Here is an 18414-nt window from a genome sequence, read left to right as displayed (position 1 = left end):
TGCCTGTAGCCACAGCTTCTCCCACAGAGGATGAATCTTCCTGCTTCTCTCTTGAAGTTCTCAGACTGAATAATCCCCCAGGTAAGCAGAGCGTTTGGGTGGATTCCAGGCACCCCTCCCACAGACCTAGGGACAGAAGCACTGCAGGGGGTTATAACCCTGCAGACAGGACAAATAATACATAGAATGGATAGATCACCACGCCTAGAATACGAACCTGCACAAAATGATATACAACCCACAATATCACACCATCACACCTCTCCTGTGTGATACGGGTTGCTGAGCTGGGTATGTAATCCTCTCCTGTGTGATACGGTCTGCTGAGCTGTGTATCTAATCCTCTCCTGTGTGATACTGTCTGCTGAGCTGTGTATCTAATCCTCTCCTGTGTGATACTGTCTGCTGAGCTGTGTATCTAATCCTCTCCTGTGTGATACTGTCTGCTGAGCTCTGTATCTAAGCCCCGGCACTGTCGGCCTCGTGTTTGGTCACTTACTGAGGCCACGAACAGGTCCCCGATCTTCTCGGTGGAGTCCCACTCGGCGACGCGGGAGGACAGTGCGATTTGGAAGATGGAGTGACACTGCAGGATCTCCTTCACCCGGGAGAAGACCAGGTGACACTTCCGAGCACTCAGCAGTTTGGGCTCCATCTCCAGCAGGGGGTGGCGGTAATCCTGGAAGATGAGGAGGGTGATGATGATGAGGAAGATGATGAGGAGATCAGTCCCCGCAGCGTCCGCAGTACAAGCAGGAATCAAAACTCCAGTATCTGCTGACAGCCGCCATTCTCACTTCTGCTTTGTTGTGTCTCATCTTCTCCATCAGTCTGGATTCCTTCTCTCCACCACTAATCACTGCCATTACATTGGGGGTCACAGCCAGAGACCCCCGGGGCAAGATAAGGCGTCCCATCCTCTGACTGCAGAACCAGGAGGATCAGGCTGAGCAGGCACCCGCTGCTGCGGATAATCACAAGTAATGGAGACTCACCTGCAAGACCCGCTGCAGGGACTCCACGTAGCTGCGCTCGCTCTGGACGATGGAGGAGAGGATGTGCCTCCGCAGGACCTGCGAGATACACACAGCTGATATATGGCCCCAGCTCTCCGCACGCAACACACAGCCGATATACGGCCCCAGCTCACCGCACGCAACACACAGCTGAGATATGGCCCCAGCTCACCGCGCGCAACACACAGCCGATATATGGCCCCAGCTCACCGCACGCAACACACAGCTGATATATGGCCCCAGCTCTCCGCACGCAACACACAGCTGATATATGGCCCCAGCTCTCCGCACGCAACACACAGCTGATATATGGCCCCAGCTCTCCGCACGCAACACACAGCTGAGATATGGCCCCAGCTCACCGCGCGCAACACACAGCTGAGATATGGCCCCAGATCACTGCACGCAACACACAGCTGATATACGGCCCCAGCTCACCGCGCGCAACACACAGCTGATATATGGCCCCAGATCACTGCACGCAACACACAGCTGATATACGGCCCCAGCTCACCGCGCGCAACACACAGCTGATATACGGCCCCAGCTCTCCGCACGCAACACACAGCTGATATATGGCCCCAGCTCTCCGCACGCAACACACAGCTGATATATGGCCCCAGCTCACCGCACGCAACACACAGCTGATATATGGCCCCAGCTCACCGCGCGCATCACACAGCTGATATATGGCCCCAGCTCACCTTGTGCCACGTCCAGCACCGCACAGCTCTTACCTGCTGGGGACTCAGCCCCTCCGGCATCGGCCCCAGCTCTGACGGTGGTGGGGTCATATCCAGATCGCTGACCTCCAGGAAGCCCATCTCCTCCTCCTCAGAGTCTCCTACAAGAAGAAAAATTGCATGAAGCAGGAGGACGACGAGCGGGGGAAGCGGAAGAGGCCGTGGAGGTGGGGAAAAGGACGAGCAGGGAAAGCGGAAAAGGACGAGCAGGGAAAGCGGAAAAGGATGAGTGGGGGAAGCAGAAGAGAACAAGCGGACGAGCGGGGGAAGCGGACAAACGGGGGAAGCGCAAGAGGACAAACGGGGGAAGCGCAAGAGGACAAACGGGGGAAGCGCAAGAGGACAAACGGGGGAAGCGCAAGAGGACAAACGGGGGAAGCGCAAGAGGACAAACGGGGGAAGCGCAAGAGGACAAACGGGGGAAGCGCAAGAGGACAAACGGGGGAAGCGCAAGAGGACAAACGGGGGAAGCGCAAGAGGACAAACGGGGGAAGCGCAAGAGGACAAACGGGGGAAGCGCAAGAGGACAAACGGGGGAAGCGCAAGAGGACAAACGGGGGAAGCGCAAGAGGACAAACGGGGGAAGCGCAAGAGGACAAACGGGGGAAGCGCAAGAGGACAAACGGGGGAAGCGCAAGAGGACAAACGGGGGAAGCGCAAGAGGACAAACGGGGGAAGCGCAAGAGGACAAACGGGGGAAGCGCAAGAGGACAAACGGGGGAAGCGCAAGAGGACAAACGGGGGAAGCGCAAGAGGACAAACGGGGGAAGCGCAAGAGGACAAACGGGGGAAGCGCAAGAGGACAAACGGGGGAAGCGCAAGAGGACAAACGGGGGAAGCGCAAGAGGACAAACGGGGGAAGCGCAAGAGGACAAACGGGGGAAGCGCAAGAGGACAAACGGGGGAAGCGGAAGAGGACGAGGGGCAAGGGGGAACAGACGGATCTGGGGCAAAACAGTAGACTGGGGAAAAGAGATGGAGGTTAGCAGGGAAGCTGAGGAGGATGTGGGGGGCAGCAGACAGGTGGCAGTGGTGTTTCTTGGGGCAGTGGGGGTGGCGATGGGAGAGGTCGAGGGGTGACTGTTACCTGAGGAGATGCTCTCGTCCGTGTTGGTGTCGCTCTCGGACAGGAGGTTTTTAGAGCGCGACCTCCGGAACCATGTTGTGGGTCTAACCAGGCCCCGGGCGAGCCCGAGCCTCAGGGCCATGTTACTAGTGTGAGTCTCGGTGTACATGGCCGGGGGACTGCGGCACTGACTGAGGACACAGGGTTTGGGCGTCAGTGTCTGGGGAGGAGGAAGAGGAGGAGGAGGCGTGCTGGGTGCTGACAGCCGAGGTTTACACTGTGACTCACACATCACTTCCCTCTCCATAGAAAGATGCGGCAGATAATACCCACATGTGCAGCTGAAGGCACCATGGAGGTCCACGGACCCCCCAATCTATTGTCATGGGGTTTATGCAGGGATATACAAACATGGATGCTTTCTTCCATAAACAGCGCCACCTGTGGCTGCAGGTTGTGGCTGGTATTCCAGATCAGCTTCATTACAATGTGCAGCAATACCAGACACAACCTGCAGGCAGGGGTGGCACTGTTCTCAGAAGAAAGCATGCATGCTTTCCCTTTAAATCTGATACTCCAGTTACATTGGGAGCTGCAGTCAGGGGGGGTCCAACTATCAGTGTGAGGCACAGGGGCCCAGAACTGGCGAAGAGGGGCCGAGGGAGCCAGAACTGGCGAAGAGGGGCCGAGGGAGCCAGAACTGGCGAAGAGGGGCCGAGGGAGCCAGAACTGGCAAAGAGGGGCCGAGGGAGCCAGAACTGGCAAAGAGGGGCCGAGGGAGCCAGAACTGGCAAAGAGGGGCCGAGGGAGCCAGAACTGGCAAAGAGGGGCCGAGGGAGCCAGAACTGGCAAAGAGGGGCCGAGGGAGCCAGAACTGGCAAAGAGGGGCCGAGGGAGCCAGAACTGGCAAAGAGGGGCCGGGGGAGCCAGAACTGGCAAAGAGGGCCCGAGGGAGCCAGAACTGGCGAAGAGGGCCCGAGGGAGCCAGAACTGGCGAAGAGGGCCCGAGGGAGCCAGAACTGGCGAAGAGGGCCCGAGGGAGCCAGAACTGGCGAAGAGGGCCCGAGGGAGCCAAAACTGGCGAAGAGGGGCCGAGGGAGCCAGAACTGGCGAAGAGGGGCCGAGGGAGCCAGAACTGGCGAAGAGGGGCCGAGGGAGCCAGAACTGGCAAAGAGGGGCCGAGGGAGCCAGAACTGGCAAAGAGGGGCCGAGGGAGCCAGAACTGGCAAAGAGGGGCCGAGGGAGCCAGAACTGGCAAAGAGGGGCCGAGGGAGCCAGAACTGGCAAAGAGGGGCCGAGGGAGCCAGAACTGGCAAAGAGGGGCCGAGGGAGCCAGAACTGGCAAAGAGGGGCCGAGGGAGCCAGAACTGGCAAAGAGGGGCCGAGGGAGCCAGAACTGGCAAAGAGGGGCCGAGGGAGCCAGAACTGGCAAAGAGGGGCCGAGGGAGCCAGAACTGGCAAAGAGGGGCCGAGGGAGCCAGAACTGGCAAAGAGGGGCCGAGGGAGCCAGAACTGGCAAAGAGGGGCCGAGGGAGCCAGAACTGGCAAAGAGGGGCCGAGGGAGCCAGAACTGGCAAAGAGGGGCCGAGGGAGCCAGAACTGGCAAAGAGGGGCCGAGGGAGCCAGAACTGGCAAAGAGGGGCCGAGGGAGCCAGAACTGGCGAAGAGGGCCCGAGGGAGCCAGAACTGGCGAAGAGGGCCCGAGGGAGCCAGAACTGGCGAAGAGGGGCCGAGGGAGCCAGAACTGGCGAAGAGGGGCCGAGGGAGCCAGAACTGGCGAAGAGGGGCCGAGGGAGCCAGAACTGGCGAAGAGGGGCCGAGGGAGCCAGAACTGGCGAAGAGGGGCCGAGGGAGCCAGAACTGGCGAAGAGGGGCCGAGGGAGCCAGAACTGGCGAAGAGGGGCCGAGGGAGCCAGAACTGGCGAAGAGGGGCCGAGGGAGCCAGAACTGGCGAAGAGGGGCCGAGGGAGCCAGAACTGGCGAAGAGGGGCCGAGGGAGCCAGAACTGGCGAAGAGGGGCCGAGGGAGCCAGAACTGGCGAAGAGGGGCCGAGGGAGCCAGAACTGGCGAAGAGGGGCCGAGGGAGCCAGAACTGGCGAAGAGGGGCCGAGGGAGCCAGAACTGGCGAAGAGGGGCCGAGGGAGCCAGAACTGGTGAAGAGGGCCACAAAAATGGTAAAGGACACAGGGGGACCCAAAAATGGTGACAGGGGACATAAGAACCAAGAGAGGGAAGGACAGGGTAGATTTATCTGGTGAAGATGTGATACAGGTGGAGCTCGACCTGAAATCCAAGGCTCGTACCTGTGGTTTCCTTGCGCTGCAGGAAGGTCACTTTGCGCATGACGGCGATCCGCGTCTTCTCGAGTCCGTCCTTGGTGCCGCTGCGAGCCGCCTTCATCAGCTGCGTCATCTGCAGAACACAGAGAGAACTCCATAATCAGATCGGTGCCGTGTGGGGGGCGAGGACACGACAAGATGGTGAATAACGGGACACATTACACACGTATGAGAAATGACATGGGAAATGAATGACTGTACAGACGGAGGGGCAGCACGAGACGGAGGGGCAGCACGAGACGGAGGGGCAGCACGAGACGGAGGGGCAGCACGAGACGGAGGGGCAGCACGAGACGGAGGGGCAGCACGAGACGGAGGGGCAGCACACGCACCGCAAGGGGGACACGGCTCTGCCAGGTCCACTATTAACGTTGCCTCCATCAGTGGCGGATCATTACAGCATTCAGTGCAGATTCACTTGTCAGACAAGATAAAGAGCCGAGAGCCGCGACCACCAGCCCCGAGCCGGAACCACACCCAGAACAGCGCTAACGAGACAAGCCCAAAGCAGCGCACCGGGCCCCCAATATCTGTGCACCCCCATATCCAACCCACAAAGGAAGAATTCCACCCAAATAGAAATATACCTGTTCTACATATATAATTATATACAGAGGATGCCCGGGTTATACCGGCTGTACATATATAATTATATACAGGAGATGTCCAGGTTATACCAGCTGTACATATATAATTATATACAGGAGATGTCCAGGTTATACCAGCTGTACATATATAATTATATACAGGAGATGTCCAGGTTATACCGGCTGTACATATATAATTATATACAGGAGATGTCCAGGTTATACCGGCTGTACACATATAATTATATACAGGAGATGCCCAGGTTATACCGGCTGTACATATATAATTATATACAGGAGATGTCCAGGTTATACCGGCTGTACATATATAATTATATACAGGAGATGCCCGGGTTATACCAGCTGTACATATATAATTATATACAGGAGATGCCCGGGTTATACCGGCTGTACATATATAATTATATACAGGAGATGCCCAGGTTATACCTGCTGTACATGTATAATTATATACAGGAGATGCCCAGGTTATACCAGCTGTACATATATAATTATATACAGGAGATGCCCAGGTTATACCGGCTGTACATATATAATTATATACAGGAGATGCCCAGGTTATACCTGCTGTACATGTATAATTATATACAGGAGATGCCCAGGTTATACCTGCTGTACATGTATAATTATATACAGGAGATGCCCGGGTTATACCAGCTATACATATATAATTATATACAGGAGATGTCCAGGTTATACCGGCTGTACATATATAATTATATACAGGAGATGCCCAGGTTATACCGGCTGTACATATATAATTATATACAGGAGATGTCCAGGTTATACCGGCTGTACATATATAATTATATACAGGAGATGCCCAGGTTATACCGGCTGTACATATATAATTATATACAGGAGATGCCCGGGTCATACCGGCTGTACATATATAATTATATACAGGAGATGCCCAGGTTATACCGGCTGTACATATATAATTATATACAGGAGATGCCCGGGTTATACCAGCTGTACATATATAATTATATACAGGAGATGTCCAGGTTATACCAGCTGTACATATATAATTATATACAGGAGATGTCCAGGTTATACCAGCTGTACATATATAATTATATACAGGAGATGTCCAGGTTATACCGGCTGTACATATATAATTATATACAGAAGATGCCCAGGTTATACCGGCTGTACATATATAATTATATACAGGAGATGCCCAGGTTATACCGGCTGTACATATATAATTATATACAGGAGATGCCCAGGTTATACCGGCTGTACATATATAATTATATACAGGAGATGCCCAGGTTATAGCAGCTGTACATATATAATTATATACAGGAGATGCCCAGGTTATACCGGCTGTACATATATAATTATATACAGGAGATGTCCAGGTTATACCAGCTGTACATATATAATTATATACAGGAGATGTCCAGGTTATACCGGCTGTACATATATAATTATATACAGGAGATGTCCAGGTTATACCAGCTGTACATATATAATTATATACAGGAGATGTCCAGGTTATACCAGCTGTACATATATAATTATATACAGGAGATGCCCGGGTTATACCGGCTGTACATATATAATTATATACAGGAGATGCCCAGGTTATACCGGCTGTACATATATAATTATATACAGGAGATGCCCGGGTTATACCAGCTGTACATATATAATTATATACAGGAGATGTCCAGGTTATACCAGCTGTACATATATAATTATATACAGGAGATGTCCAGGTTATACCGGCTGTACATGTATAATTATATACAGGAGATACCCAGGTTATACCGGCTGTACATATATAATTATATACAGGAGATGCCCAGGTTATACCAGCTGTACATATATAATTATATACAGGAGATGTCCAGGTTATACCGGCTGTACATGTATAATTATATACAGGAGATGCCCGGGTTATACCGGCTGTACATATATAATTATATACAGGAGATACCCAGGTTATACCAGCTGTACATATATAATTATATACAGGAGATGCCCAGGTTATACCAGCTGTACATATATAATTATATACAGGAGATACCCAGGTTATACCGGCTGTACGTATATAATTATATACAGGAGATGTCCAGGTTATACCGACTGTACACATATAATTATATACAGGAGATGCCCAGGTTATACCAGCTGTACATATATAATTATATACAGGAGATGCCCAGGTTATACCGGCTGTACATATATAATTATATACAGGAGATGCCCAGGTTATACCGGCTGTACATATATAAATTATATACAGGAGATGCCCAGGTTATACCAGCTGTACATATATAATTATATACAGGAGATGTCCAGGTTATACCGGCTGTACATATATAATTATATACAGGAGATGCCCGAGTTATACCGGCTGTACATATATAATTATATACAGGAGATGTCCAGGTTATACCGGCTGTACATATATAATTATATACAGGAGATGCCCGGGTTATACCGGCTGTACATATATAATTATATACAGGAGATGCCCAGGTTATACCGAATGTACGTATATAATTATATACAGGAGATGTCCAGGTTATACCGGCTGTACATATATAATTATATACAGGAGATGCCCAGGTTATACCGGCTGTACATATATAATTATATACAGGAGATGCCCAGGTTATACCAGCTGTACATATATAATTATATACAGGAGATGCCCAGGTTATACCAGCTGTACATATATAATTATATACAGGAGATGCCCAGGTTATACCGGCTGTACACCTATCATTATATACAGGAGATGCCCGGGTTATACCAGCTGTACATATATAATTATATACAGGAGATGCCCAGGTTATACCGGTTGTACATATATAATTATATACAGGAGATGCCCAGGTTATACCGGCTGTACATATATAATTATATACAGGAGATGCCCAGGTTATACCAGCTGTACATATATAATTATGTACAGGAGATGCCCGGGTTATACCAGCTGTACATATATAATTATATACAGGAGATGCCCAGGTTATAGCAGCTGTACATATATAATTATATACAGGAGATGCCCAGGTTATACCGGCTGTACATATATAATTATATACAGGAGATGCCCAGGTTATACCAGCTGTACATATATAATTATATACAGGAGATGCCCAGGTTATATCGGCTGTACATATATAATTATATACAGGAGATGCCCAGGTTATACCAGCTGTACATATATAATTATATACAGGAGATGCCCAGGTTATACCGGCTGTACAGCTATCATTATATACAGGAGATGCCTGGGTTATACCAGCTGTACACATCATTATATACCCAGGTTATACCAGCTGTACACATCATTATATACCCAGGTTATAGCGGCTGTATACATATCATTATATACCCAGGTTATAGCGGCTGTACACATCATTATATACCCAGGTTATACCGGCTGTACACATCATTATATACCCAGGTTATAGCAGCTGTACACATAGCATTATATACCCAGGTTATAGCGGCTGTACACATTATATACCCAGGTTATAGCGGCTGTACACATATACCCAGGTTATAGCGGCTGTACACATATACCCAGGTTATAGCGGCTGTACACATATACCCAGGTTATAGCGGCTGTACACATATACCCAGGTTATAGCGGCTGTACACATATATACCCAGGTTATAGCGGCTGTACACATATACCCAGGTTATAGCGGCTGTACACATATATACCCAGGTTATAGCGTCTGTACACATATACCCAGGTTATAGCGGCATGCTCCACATACAGTGTGTTAGTGGGTAATGGCGCATTTTGGGGTGCTGCTGGCGTGTGATGGATGGAGATGGTGGATGGACGCACCGATCTTTGTACCTTACTGTTGTATCTGTGTTTCAGGTCGCGGACGTCTCGCTTCCGGACCCTCAGAGCCAGGAGGTCTCTCTTAGTTTGGCTGTACCTCTCCTTTAGTCTATTAAGATCTGGCGATAGCTGCAGGCGGAAAGCAAGACAAGCAAGGAAAGGGGAGAGTGCAGCGTAAGCCGAGCACGCAGCCGCCGCAGCACCGCACCCCACAATTAGCAACACAGAAACAACACGTAACATGCAGAGAACATGCAAGTCCCCCTCCTGCAATATCTGGGGACCTCCAGAAATGTGAGGCCAGCGGGAGAAGACTGACGCTGTCTGGGGTCCTGTGCATGAGCGCCATCTACAGGCAGACATGTAGTATGTGTGAAGGGAACCTGTCAGCTGCCCTGAACGCTTGAATCCCCACCCTGGCTCATTGATGCCGATTTCCCCAGACTAATCCTGCCTTCTACATTGGCGCTAATTTCCCCAGACTAATCCTGCCTTCTACATTGGCGCTAATTTCCCCAGACTAATCCTGCCTTCTACATTGGCGCTGAAGTCCCAGGACCAGTCCTGCCTTCTACATTGGCGCTGAAGTCCCAGGACTAGTCCTGCCTTCTACATTGGCGCTAATTTCCCCAGACTAGTCCTGCCTTCTACATTGGCGCTAATTTCCCCAGACTAGTCCTGCCTTCTACATTGGCGCTAATTTTCCCAGACTAGTCCTGCCTTCTACATTGGCGCTAATTTCCCCAGACTAATCCTGCCTTCTACATTGGCGCTAATTTCCCCAGACTAGTCCTGCCTTCTACATTGGCGCTAATTTCCCCAGACTAGTCCTGCCTTCTACATTGGCGCTGAAGTCCCAGGACCAGTCCTGCCTTCTACATTGGCGCTGAAGTCCCAGGACTAGTCCTGCCTTCTACATTGGCGCTAATTTCCCCAGACTAGTCCTGTCTTCTACATTGGCGCTAATTTCCCCAGACTAATCCTGCCTTCTACATTGGCGCTAATTTCCCCAGACTAGTCCTGCCTTCTACATTGGCGCTAATTTCCCCAGACTAGTCCTGCCTTCTACATTGGCGCTAATTTCCCCAGACTAATCCTGCCTTCTACATTGGCGCTAATTTCCCCAGACTAGTCCTGCCTTCTACATTGGCGCTAATTTCCCCAGACTAGTCCTGCCTTCTACATTGGCGCTAATTTCCCCAGACTAGTCCTGCCTTCTACATTGGCGCTAATTTCCCCAGACTAGTCCTGCCTTCTACATTGGCGCTAATTTCCCCAGACTAATCCTGCCTTCTACATTGGCGCTAATTTCCCCAGACTAGTCCTGCCTTCTACATTGGCGCTAATTTCCCCAGACTAGTCCTGCCTTCTACATTGGCACAGATTTCCCAGGACTAGTCCTGCCTTCTACATTGGCGCTGAAGTCCCAGGACTAGTCCTGCCTTCTACACTGGCGCTGACTTCCCCAGACTAGTCTAGCGGAATTCCTTGGCTAGTCCTACCTCCCATCTTGTTAGCACGCCCGTCTCTCTAATTTGCCGGGGCAATGTCACAGTCATCTTCTTGCATGTGTGCGGTGTTCTGCCACCTTGTATTGTGCGGTGAAGTCGGGTGAGCACTAAGTTAGCTGTTAGAAAGCAGAAGCAGCGTGGAGCATAACGGGGCGAAGGAGGGGAGATCGGCGAGGTGGTGGCGGAGGAGGGGAGATAGTGGAGGTGGTGGCGGAGGAGGGGAGATTGTCGAGGTGGCGGCGGAGGAGGGGAGATCGGCGAGGCGGTAGCGGAGGAGGGGAGATCGGCGAGGTGGTGGCGGCGGAGGAGGGGAGATAGGCGAGGTGGTGGCGGCGGAGGAGGGGAGATCGGCGAGGTGGTGGCGGAGGAGGAGGGGAGATAGGTGAGGTGGTGGTGGCGGAGGAGGGGAGATAGGTGAGGTGGTGGCGGCGGAGGAGGGGGCGCTGTTAGGTTCCCTGTAATGTGCGTATGTACGAGAAAAATTCCAGCAAGGATGAAACAGAAGTGTACAGTCACCAGGGCTGCAGCACCTCCAGCCCCCACCAGGGGGCACACTCTGCACACAGTCACTGGCTCCATTGTACACTATGTTGCGGTTTCACCCAAATCTTCCTTCCTCTAATACAAATCACGATCCTCGATGACACCGCCGAGCTGGACGGCGGAATCTGCATTACCACCAGCGCCAGCAACATAACACCCGCCACCAGCAGAGGCACGCATGTCACCCCGCCACCAGCAGAGGCACGCATGTCACCCCGCCACCAGCAGAGGCACGCATGTCACCCCGCCACCAGCAGAGGCACGCATGTCACCGCCACCAGCAGAGGCACGCACGTCACCCCGCCACCAGCAGAGGCACGCATGTCACCGCCACCAGCAGAGGCACGCACGTCACCCCGCCACCAGCAGAGGCACGCACGTCACCCCGCCACCAGCAGAGGCACGCACGTCACCCCGCCACCAGCAGAGGCACGCATGTCACCCCTCCACCAGCAGAGGCACGCATGTCACCCCGCCACCAGCAGAGGCACGCATGTCACCCCGCCACCAGCAGAGGCACGCATGTCACCGCCACCAGCAGAGGCACGCATGTCACCACCACCAGCAGAGGCACGCATGTCACCGCCACCAGCAGAGGCACGCATGTCACCCCGCCACCAGCAGAGGCACGCATGTCACCGCCACCAGCAGAGGCACGCATGTCACCACCACCAGCAGAGGCACGCATGTCACCCCGCCACCAGCAGAGGCACGCATGTCACCCCGCCACCAGCAGAGGCACGCATGTCACCCCGCCACCAGCAGAGGCACGCATGTCACCCCGCCACCAGCAGAGGCACGCATGTCACCGCCACCAGCAGAGGCACGCATGTCACCCCGCCACCAGCAGAGGCACGCATGTCACCACCTGCCATCCAACTGAATGTGACAGTCACAGAAAATTCTGCAAATCTGCCAAGTGTGAATGCATCCCTATATTCCATCTGGGCCATATGGCTGTAGGAAACCATCAGACTACACACAGACTGTAGCGGGGGAGAGTACGATGAGCGTCACCGTGCAGGAGGGTCCCAGAGCTGCACATTACTCCTACAGGACCACTCCATCAGTCTGCGCTCTGCCCGCTCCATCCTGTGCGAGCCCTCCCCAACAGTCCGCGCTCTGCCCTCCCCAACAGTCCACGCTCTGCCCTCCCCATCCTGTGCGAGCCCTCCCCAACAGTCCGCGCTCTGCCCTCCCCAACAGTCCGCGCTCTGCCCTCCCCAACAGTCCGCGCTCTGCCCTCCCCAACAGTCCGCGCTCTGCCCTCCCCAACAGTCCGCGCTCTGCCCTCCCCAACAGTCCGCGCTCTGCCCTCCCCAACAGTCCGCGCTCTGCCCTCCCCAACAGTCCGCGCTCTGCCCTCCCCAACAGTCCGCGCTCTGCCCTCCCCAACAGTCCGCGCTCTGCCCTCCCCAACAGTCCGCGCTCTGCCCTCCCCAACAGTCCGCGCTCTGCCCTCCCCAACAGTCCGCGCTCTGCCCTCCCCAACAGTCTGCGCTCTGCCCGCTCCACTCTATGCCAGGGCAGATGCCTCAGACTGCAGGGAGGGTGCACAGACCCCCCATGTTACAATGTATCAGGACGGTCCAGCCTGGATACAATGTGACCAGGATCGGGTCTGTTGGTTTTCCTGGATATTTGTACCATTGTCTCCGTTCAGTCTGCGTCGTTTTTCTTAGATCTTTAAAAGACCTGAAAATGGCGCTGTTTGTAAATGCTGAACAATAGTAGAGGCGTTATGGTTTCACCAGATCTTCCACCAGTTCACCTGTCATTGTGCCGCCAGAAAACGCAGCAATTGAGGGTAAAACATGGTAAACTGTATGAGAAAAAAAAAGTGCAAAAACAATAGATGGCAGATACGCCCTCCAGTAGAGAAGACTAAGAGAAAAAAACCCAGAAAAAAAGACGCCAAAACCAGTAGAGGCTGCACACTGGAAAGAAAACCAGCACCAGTTTCCCATAGAGTTCAATGTATTCATGCAAAACGCTGTGTGAGATCCTCCGACACTGGGACGCAGAGGCTGCAGACTATGGGACCTGTATATACCGGCCGATGATCGTGAACTGTTTTCTGTTGAGCTTGTAAGCGCTGCTGGAGTGTGCTATCCCCTCCTAACCCTGGCCTGCTTCAGCGCAGCGCTTACAAGCTGGACAGAGGCGTTGGTCGGTCTCCTAAGCAATGTGAGTCCCGGCCCGTTCATGCTGCGCAGGAGCCCTGGTGAGACGTGGTGCGACAGATCCAATAATATGGAGCAATTATCTATCTGGAAGGACTGGTCAATATAATGTGACATACACGAGCTCGGCCGCCCGGAGCTGACCAGATCGCGGTACCTTGGGCTGGAACGCTACAAATGGTTTTGCGGGTTTGGCTTTTCTCGCCGCCGTCTCTGCCTCCGAGTCTTCACTGTAACTCTCAAATTCACTGGAGCTCCAGCCGGTGTCCTCGATGTCGCCCGCACAGCCGTCACGCTCTATGTTCTCGTAGATCAGGTGGTGTCCCAGCCCTGCAAAATAATAATGAGCCGGTATGAGAACCAGGAACATAGAGGGGCTTCTATGAGGGGGATCCCTGCTCCTGAAGAGGACCCCACAGCCCCAAAAAGGCAAATAAATCCAGAAACCCTGGATTTAGTCTAGCACAGGCTAACAGAGGCTGTGCACCACCATGGAGGAGTCCTCCATACACCTTCCTGTATATCAGGACCACGCACCGCCGGCCGGTCACTGAAAACCCGACACACACCAGACATCAGTCATAACGGGCAATTCGGATATCAGGCTCTCACCATCCTTGGCGTCATTGTGGTCGCAGGGAACGTCGTCGTAAATCACACCGTCCTCAGCGCTGTGCGAACCGAAGGAGAAACCTGCAATAAATACAGGGGAACAGGAGGGGTTTGGTCGGAGATGACAGATAGATATATATAAAATAGGGACAATAAGGATTTCATCCACCGCAGATTTTGCAGTTTTCCCTCCTACACAGAATGGAGACATCTGTAATAGTTATGGATTTTGGAGACTCCTCTATGCAGATCCTTCAGGTCACTCCTCCATAGAGATCTCCTCCAGATCTTTCAGGTCACTCCTCCATACAGATCTCCTCCAGATCTTTCAGGTCACTCCTCCATACAGATCTCCTCCAGATCTTTCAGGTCACTCCTCCATACAGATCTCCTCCAGATCTTTCAGGTCACTCCTCCATACAGATCTTCTCCAGATCTTTCAGGTCGCTTCTCCATAGAGATCTTCTCCAGATCTTTCAGGTCACTCCTCCATACAGATCTCCTCCAGATCTTTCAGGTCACTCCTCCATACAGATCTCCTCCAGATCTTTCAGGTCACTCCTCCATACAGATCTTCTCCAGATCTTTCAGATCACTCCTCCATACAGATCTTCTCCAGATCTTTCATGTCACTTCTCCATACAGATCTTCTCCAGATCTTTCAGGTCACTTCTCCATACAGATCTTCTCCAGATCTTTCAGGTCACTCCTCCATACAAATCTTCTCCAGATCTTTCAGGTCGCTCCTCCATACAGATCTTCTCCAGATCTTTCAGGTCGCTCCTCCATACAGATCTTCTCTAGGTCTTTCAGGTCACTCCTCCATACAGATCTTCTCCAGATCTCTCAGGTCGCTCCTCCATACAGATCTTCTCCAGATCTTTCAGGTCACTCCTCCATACAGATCTTCTCTAGGTCTTTCAGGTCGCTCCTCCATACAGATCTTCTCCAGATCTTTCAGGTCACTCCTCCATACAGATCTTCTCCAGGTCTTTCAGGTCACTCCTCCATACAGATCTCCTCCAGATCTTTCAGGTCACTCCTCCATACAGATCTTCTCCAGATCTTTCAGGTAATTCCTCCATACAGATCTTCTCCAGGTCTTTCAGGTCACTCCTCCATACATATCTCCTCCAGATCTTTCAGGTCACTCCTCCATACAGATCTCCTCCAGATCTTTCAGGTCACTCCTCCATACAGATCTACTCCATATCTTTCAGGTCACTCCTCCATACAGATCTACTCCAGATCTTTCAGGTCACTCCTCCATACAGATCTTCTCCAGATCTTTCAGGTAATTCCTCCATACAGATCTTCTCCAGGTCTTTCAGGTCACTCCTCCATGCAGATCTTCTCCAGATCTTTCAGGTCACTCCTCCATACAGATCTTCTCCAGATTTTTCAGGTCACTCCTCCATACAGATCTCCTCCAGATCTTTCAGGTCACTCCTCCATACAGATCTTCTCCAGATCTTTCAGGTCACTCCTCCATACAGATCTTCTCCAGATCTTTCATGTCACTTCTCCATACAAATCTTCTCCAGATCTTTCAGGTAATTCCTCCATACAGATCTTCTCCAGATCTCTCAGGTCACTCCTCCATACAGATCTTCTCCAGGTCTTTCAGGTCACTCCTCCATACAGATCTCCTCCAGATCTTTCAGGTCACTCCTCCATACAGATCTACTCCATATCTTTCAGGTCACTCCTCCATACAGATCTTCTCCAGATCTTTCAGGTAATTCCTCCATACAGATCTTCTCCAGGTCTTTCAGGTCACTCCTCCATACATATCTCCTCCAGATCTTTCAGGTCACTCCTCCATACAGATCTCCTCCAGATCTTTCAGGTCACTCCTCCATACAGATCTACTCCATATCTTTCAGGTCACTCCTCCATACAGATCTACTCCAGATCTTTCAGGTCACTCCTCCATACAGATCTTCTCCAGATCTTTCAGGTAATTCCTCCATACAGATCTTCTCCAGGTCTTTCAGGTCACTCCTCCATACATATCTCCTCCAGATCTTTCAGGCAATTCCTCCATACAGATCTTCTCCAGATCTTTCAGGTCACTCCTCCATGCAGATCTTCTCCAGATCTTTCAGGTCACTCCTCCATACAGATCTTCTTCAGATCTTTCAGGTCCCATGCAGATCTTCTCCAGATCTTTCAGGTCACTCCTCCATACAGATCTTCTTCAGATTTTTCAGGTCACTCCTCCATACAGATCTACTCCAGATCTTTCAGGTCACTCCTCCATACAGATCTTCTCCAGATCTTTCAGGTAATTCCTCCATACAGATCTTCTCCAGGTCTTTCAGGTCACTCCTCTATACATATCTCCTCCAGATCTTTCAGGTAATTCCTCCATACAGATCTTCTCCAGATCTTTCAGGTCACTCCTCCATACAGATCTTCTCCAGATCTTTCAGGTCACTCCTCCATACAGATCTTCTCCAGATCTTTCAGGTCACTCCTCCATACAGATCTTCTCCAGGTCTTTCAGGTCACTCCATACAGATCTACTCCAGATCTTTCAGGTCACTCCTCCATACAGATCTACTCCAGATCTTTCAGGTCACTCCTCCATACAGATCTACTCCAGATCTTTCAGGTCACTCCTCCATACAGATCTTCTCCAGATCTTTCAGGTCACTCCTTCATACAGATCTTCTCCATATCTTTCAGGTCACTTCTCCAAACAGAACTTCTCCAGATCTTTCAGGTCATTGCTCCATACAGATCTTCTCCAGATCTTTTAGGTTTGGGGCCTGTGGATGGACAACAGCGAGTTTTAGGTTCGGGTCTGGAGACTGGCTAGGCCACTCCAGTACCTTGAAATGCTTCATACACAGCCGCTCCTTTAGTTGCCCAGGCTGTGCGTTTCGGGTCACTGTCGTGCTGGAAGACCCAGCCAAGACCCATCTTCAATGCTCTTACGGAGGGAAGGAGGTTGTTGGCCAAAATCTCGTGATACATGACCCCATCCATGCTCCCGTCAATACGATGCAGTCGTCCTATCCCCTTTGAGAAAACCCCCTCCAAATTGTGAAGTTTCCACCCCCATGCTTTACGGCGTTCTTGAGGTTGCATTCGTCCTTCTTCCTCCAAACACGGCGAGTGGAGTTGATACCAAAAGGTTCTATTTTGGTCTCATCTGACCACATGACCTTCTCCCATGCCTTCTCTATTTCATCCAAATGGTCATTGGTGATCTCCAAATGGGCCTGGACATGTGCCGGCGTGAGCAGGGGGACCGTGCGTGCCCTGCAGGATTTTATCCATGGCAGTGTAGTGTTACTAATGGTAATCTTAGAGACTGTGGTCCCAGCTCTCTTCAGGTCATTGACCAGGTCCTCCCGTGTAGATCTGGGCCGATTCCTGACCTTTCTCGGAATCATCCTTACTCCATGAGGCGTGATCTTGCAAGGAGCTCCACACCGAGTAAGGTTATGTTCACACACTGCGTTTTTACCTGCGTTTTCGCTGCAGAAATTTCTTGAGAAAATGGTTGTACCTTTCTGCAGACATTCCCCAGCAAAACCTATGGCCAAAAAAATCTGTGCGCACTGCGTTTTTTTTCTTAAGAAAATTCTTTCGGTAGATTTTCTTAAGAAAAAGAACGAGCAGTCACTTCTTTTCTGCAGCTGCGTTATTTGTGTAGGATCGGATGCACGCGGTAGAACTTCTGTGTGCATCCGATCCTACAAAAAATAACACATCGGAGTCTGTTTGTCCGTTCCGTTATTATGGAACATGCCCTATTCTGTTCCATGATAGCTGACCGTGACGCAATACAAGTCAATGGACCCGCAAAATCCCTGGAAGCCGCACGGAAGCACTTCCGTGTGACCTCCGTCGGGTGCCCGTGCAGTCTGTGTCCCAGCCCCGCGGCTGCCCGCACCGCAGTGTGCCAGTGTCTGCCCGCACTGCAGTATCAGCAGCGTCTCACACTGCAGTGCGGGCA

At 51.7% G+C, this 18414-nt stretch overlaps 1 protein-coding gene across 6 annotated transcripts in view; it reads right to left on the bottom strand.

Moving 5' to 3' along the window:
• The window catches only part of ARHGEF10L (Rho guanine nucleotide exchange factor 10 like), a 92889-nt gene that overhangs the window by 30064 nt on the left and 44411 nt on the right, over positions 1-18414 (bottom strand). For 5 of the 6 annotated variants that reach the window (XM_075329163.1, XM_075329160.1, XM_075329159.1 and 2 more), the window contains exons 6-12: positions 14445-14525; positions 13990-14162; positions 9608-9724; positions 5129-5237; positions 1754-1860; positions 996-1073; positions 500-679 (exon numbers count right to left, since the gene is read on the bottom strand). In XM_075329163.1, coding sequence (XP_075185278.1) covers positions 500-679; positions 996-1073; positions 1754-1860; positions 5129-5237 — 474 coding nt within the window. In that variant the 5' untranslated portion in view covers positions 9608-9724; positions 13990-14162; positions 14445-14525. The remainder of the gene's footprint in view (positions 1-499; positions 680-995; positions 1074-1753; positions 1861-5128; positions 5238-9607; positions 9725-13989; positions 14163-14444; positions 14526-18414) is intronic. The other variant, XM_075329162.1, reaches the window with a different exon arrangement.

Source organism: Anomaloglossus baeobatrachus, chromosome 11 (genome assembly GCF_048569485.1).
Source record: "Anomaloglossus baeobatrachus isolate aAnoBae1 chromosome 11, aAnoBae1.hap1, whole genome shotgun sequence".
Lineage (NCBI taxonomy): Eukaryota > Metazoa > Chordata > Amphibia > Anura > Aromobatidae > Anomaloglossus > Anomaloglossus baeobatrachus.
This window is presented reverse-complemented; position numbering and strand designations above follow the sequence as displayed.